The 4,763-nt window shown below is 71.9% G+C and overlaps 1 protein-coding gene across 1 annotated transcript in view; it reads left to right on the top strand.

Moving 5' to 3' along the window:
- EMIHUDRAFT_121184 (hypothetical protein) overlaps nt 1-4,748 on the top strand; it is a gene marked incomplete at both ends in the record, with an annotated part of 7,083 nt that extends 2,335 nt beyond the window's left edge. The window contains 5 exons of the mRNA XM_005759199.1: nt 290-531; nt 752-990; nt 1,292-1,696; nt 1,765-3,600; nt 3,708-4,748. Coding sequence (XP_005759256.1) covers nt 290-531; nt 752-990; nt 1,292-1,696; nt 1,765-3,600; nt 3,708-4,748 — 3,763 coding nt within the window. The remainder of the gene's footprint in view (nt 1-289; nt 532-751; nt 991-1,291; nt 1,697-1,764; nt 3,601-3,707) is intronic.
- Between the last annotated feature and the right edge of the window lie 15 nt (nt 4,749-4,763).

Below are 4,763 nucleotides of genomic sequence, written 5' to 3' on the forward strand. Positions count from 1 at the left end.
GGGGGGGGATTGGCAACCCGGGGGGGGGGGGGGGGCAAAGAACCATGGGCCCGGTTTGGGGAATTTCAAATTGGGTTCGAGGGGGGGGGGCTCAAAGAAGGGTTTATTGTTTTGGTTGGGGGCATTGTTGACCCGGGCTGGGGGTAATGGGGGGAACGCCATTCCCGGCAAACCCAACACCACCCGGGGGGACCCCCTTACCAATGTTTCCCCCTTCCCCCCGGGCCGGAATTTGGCCAATTTTTCGGGAATTTAAGGCCCCCCCCCCCCCCCCCCTTTCCGGGGGCAGGATTGTCAAGACGCACGGCGAGGACCTTGTGTACGCGCGCGGCTCGTCGCTCCTGCGGGTTGGGGAGGAGGCGCCGTTTTCCTCGAGGGACGCTGCGCCCCCGCCGATTGACGCGCTGCCCTTGCCTTCCGGGGGCCCCGCCGCTCCGGCGGCTCGCCCCACGGCGGGCGAGGCGGCGGGCAAGGCGGCGGCGGTGAGCGAGGCGGAGGGGCTGCAGTTGCACCTCTCGGACGGCGGCACCGGTTTGCGCGCATGCACACACACACACACACGATTTGCCCAGTCCCCTACCCTCACGCACCCATTCCCCTACCCCCACGGTACCCGAACCCGAGCGCCCATGGCCTGCTCCCTCACGCGCCTCTCCGCATCCCCGTCGTGTGTAGCCCCCCCCCCCCCCCTCCCCCCCACGCGCCTCTCCGCATCCCCTACCCCCACGGTACCCGAACCCCCGCGCGTCAGGGTACAAGGGCGTCTACGCCACCGCAGACGGCCGCCGCTACCGAGCGCGCGTCTACCTCGCCGGCGTGCGCAAGGAGGCCTACCTCGGCTCCTTTGGCACGGCGGTGGAGGCGGCGGTGGCGTACGCGCGGGCGGTCGCGGAGGGGCAGAAGGCGGCGACGGCGGCGGCGGGGGCGCTGGCAGAGGAGGCTGGGGCACCGGCGGGGGCGGCCGAGGAGGCGGGCCGGCGTGATGCAGAGGTGTGGCGGCGTGGGGAGAGAGGGAGGGAGGGAGGGAGGGGGGAGAGGGAAGGAGGGGGGGAGGGAGGGAGGGGGGGGGGAGAGGGGGGGGGGAGGGGGGAGGGAGGGAGGGAGAGGGGGGGGGGGGGGAAAAAGAGAGAGGGGGGGGGAGTTAGAGTTAGCACCCCAGGCCCGTTGGGCCCACACCTCCGTCCCGCCCAGTACCTGGCGTCGGTTAGGCGGCGGCGGCGTGGACCGTCATCTCCCCACATCTCCCCACATCTCCCCACACCTCCCCACACCTCCCCACACCTCCCCGCAGGACGAGGCTCTGTCGCCCCTGCCGCTCGAGGAGGGTGGGGGCACGGCCGTGTGCTGGGGCAGCATCATGGGCGGCTCGTCAGATTGCGAGGCCGTGCCTTCGAACACGGGCGCGTTTCGAGAGCATTTCTGCACCGTTTGCCGCACGCGAGGCGTGCTCGTCCCGACCACGCGGGTGCGAGTGCCGGTCGGTCCGATGAGCGAGCTTGCGAACCAAAGCACGGGAGGCGTGTGGAACAGCCCGACCACCGACTCGCCATGGCCGCCGTATCGCGTCGTCAACCAGACTCGCGAGTCAAGCGGGCCACGGCTGGTGATTTTGAAGGACGAGTGCTCAGAGCCCCTCCCGAACCTCGTCCACCTTCCGCTCACCCCCTCGCTCGAGTGGCTCACGCCCAGCGGGCAGGTCCGCAACAACTCCATTCCCCCGTGTCCCGGCGCCCCGCGCACAGATGCCCATCTCCCCGCCCACAGGTCCGCTTTCGGGTCGGGCGGACGCTCAACCCGGAGGTGCCGCCGTCCGACCCGCTCGTGTCGCTCGACGAGGATGAGAAGAATGCCGTCGACGGGCGCACCATGTGGGCGACAGAGGAGGACGCGATTATTCGCGAGGGTGTGCGCCAGCACGGCTTCAAGTGGAGACAGATCGCCGCCTCGCTGCCCGGCCGCTCCGACTCGTCTGTCCGCAACCGCTGGAGGCTGCTCGAAAACGGGAGGCGGCTCGAAAGCGAGCGAGGAGGCGCCAGCTCAGACTCAAACTCGAGGCTGCCGCCGAGGCGGTCGCCCGCCTTCCTGAGCCACGCCGCCGCGGCGGTCGCGGGCTGCAACGCGGGCGGCGGTGTCGGCGTCGGGGCGGGCGGCGTAGGCGCCCCTGGGGCGGGCGGCGCGGCGGGCGGCGGGGCGGGCAGCACCGTCGCGTCTCCTCCTCCGGCGGTGGCGACAGAGGAGGGTGGCAGGGCAGGTGAGGCCGCCTCCGCCGCCGCCGGCAAGCTCGAGACTGGCGGTGAGGTGGGCGGCGAGGTCGGCGTCAAGATCGAGGAAGGAAAGAGCGCGGGCGAGAGCGAGGCGAGCGGCGGCGGCGGCCAGCCGTACCACGAGCCCAAGGATCACGTCCGCTTCCCCTGCGTCCCGGCGGGGCAGCGGCGCGGCGCGCCGCGGCAGCGCCTCGACGAGGGCGCGCGCGCGTGGGACAGGGAGGAGGAGGACGGGGGGGAGGAGGAGGACGAGTGCGACGACGACGACGACGACGACGAGGGCCGGCTCGAGGATGTGATCGACTTGCGCGGGTACTCGCGCCGCGCCGCCATCGGGCTGCGCGTGCAGGTCTCGTACGAGGAGCGGCAGGGCAAGCAGTTGGTGTCGGTGCCGTACCGCGGCGAGGTTGTCTCTGTCGACATGCGAAAGGGGCTGCGGGTCAAGCTCGACGGGTACGTGCGGAGGGAGTGGGTGACCGACGAGGACGAGTGGAGGTGGGTGCCGCCCGGCGACCAGGCGCTGCTCCCGCACCAGCAGGAGCTGATCGACCGGGCGAACGAGGCGGACGCGGTGGCTGCTGGGCGTGGGCAGCGCCAGGAGGGCGCCGCGGCGGCTGTGGCTCCAGCCGCGGAGGCGGAGGGGCTGAAGCTGCACCTCTCGAGCAGCAGCAGCACCGGCTACAGGGGAGTGTCGCAGGTTCCCTCTGGCCGCTTCCAAGCGTGCCACTGGGTGCGCGGCAAGGATGTCTACCTCGGAACCTTCGACACGGCGGTGGAGGCGGCGGTGGCGTACGCGCGGGCGGTCGGCGAGTACCCGCGTCCCCCTCCTCCGGCGGTGGCGACAGAGGCGGAGGGCTTGCAGCTGCACCTCTCGAGCAGCAGCAGCACCGGCTACTTAGGCGTAATCGAGTACACTGCTGGCCGCTTCAAGGCGCAGTCGGGCAGAGGGCAGGGACGCGGCGGGCAGAAGTACTTGGGCTCCTTCCACACGGCTGTGGAGGCGGCGGTGGCTTACGCGAAGTGTGTCGGGCAGGCGGGGGCGGCAGGCTCGGCGGCGGCGGAGGAGGGCGACGGAGCAGGCGGCGAGGAGGAGGGCGGCGAGGAGGGCGGGTGGAGCGGTGGCGGCGAGGAGGAGAGCCACTTCCAGCGTGGTGGCGAGGCTGCAGCTGCAGTGGAGAGCAGCGTGGAGGCTGTCTCGCCGGGGTCCTCCTGCGCAACAAGCCATGAGACGCGTGGCGCGGCGGCGGCGGCGGCGGCGGCGGCGGCGGCGGCGGCGGCGGCGGCGGCGGCGGCGGCGGCGGCGGCGGTGTCCGAGGCCGACGACGATGAGGCGGCGGTCGCGGGCTGCAACGCGGGCGACACCACGGCGCGGACACTTCCGAGACACGTCCACGGGACACGTCCGAGACACCCCCGAGACTCGCCCTTGCCCGCTCGAACTAGGAGGAGGCGTCGCCGAGGGCGGGGGCGGGCGGCGGCGAGGCTGCGGCGGAGGGCGAGGAGGACGGTGTCCAGGAGCACCTCGGGACGGCAGTCCCTCCAGGCGGTGTTGGCGGCGGGGCGGGCGGCGCGGGCGGCGGTAGGGCGGACGGCGCGGGCGGCGGTGGGGCGGGCGGCGGGGCGGGCGATGGGGTGGGCAGCACCGTCGCGTCCGCCGCGTCTTCTGGCACCGTTCCCGCCGGAAACGGCGCCGCGTCTTCTGGCGCCGTTCGCGCCGTTCCCGCCGCACCTGCAGCACCCGCTGCTCCGGGGCATGGTTTGATGCGCGCCTCCAACCTCCTCCCCGCGCGCGAGGACGCGTTTGGGGACGGCCTCGTGCTGCGTGTGCGCCCGCTCACGGCGGCAGTCGGCCAGGTCTCGCAGATCTTTAAGGCGGCCAAGGTCAGCTACCCGCCGAAACAGATTGACGCGTGGGCAGATGCAGGAGCGCTGTCGGTGGAGGTTTGCGTGGTCGGGGCGGACGGAAGCCTCGACATCGTCGCTGCATGCACAGTCCAGACCTTTGCGGTGGACGAGGCTCTCCACTACTCGGACGCTGACGTCGCGCGGCTGCACTTATCAAAGTGTTTCGCACGTGCAGCCTGCGTCGTGGGCGACCTGCTCCTTCCGCCTTGCTACCTTTTCGACGTGCGCATGCTCGCTGCAGCGCAACCTTTCAGACAGGGGCGCGGCCGAGCCTTGCGCGAGGGACTAACTTTCCTCGCAGCCGCTCTTCCGCGCCCAACGTACATCTTTGCGCGTGTGAAGCAAAAGGGGAGCCGGGGGGAGCAGGCGCCCGCGGACTGGTACAGGAAGTGCTTCGGAGTGCTCGCGCCGCCGTTCGCATCGCCCACGTCGGGAGCGATGGGTCTGGTCCTTGCCACGCGTATCAACGCAGTGAGCACGGCCGACAAGGTGTCCACCGCTGGGCTCGAGCCGGCACGCGGCGAGCCAGACTTTATCGGCCTCACGCTTCGAGTGGATGCCGCTGCTGCTCCGCCGTAGTGCTAGGCTCGGGCG

The sequence above is a fragment of the Emiliania huxleyi genome (assembly GCF_000372725.1).
Source record: "Emiliania huxleyi CCMP1516 unplaced genomic scaffold EMIHUscaffold_809, whole genome shotgun sequence".
NCBI lineage: Eukaryota > Haptophyta > Isochrysidales > Noelaerhabdaceae > Emiliania > Emiliania huxleyi.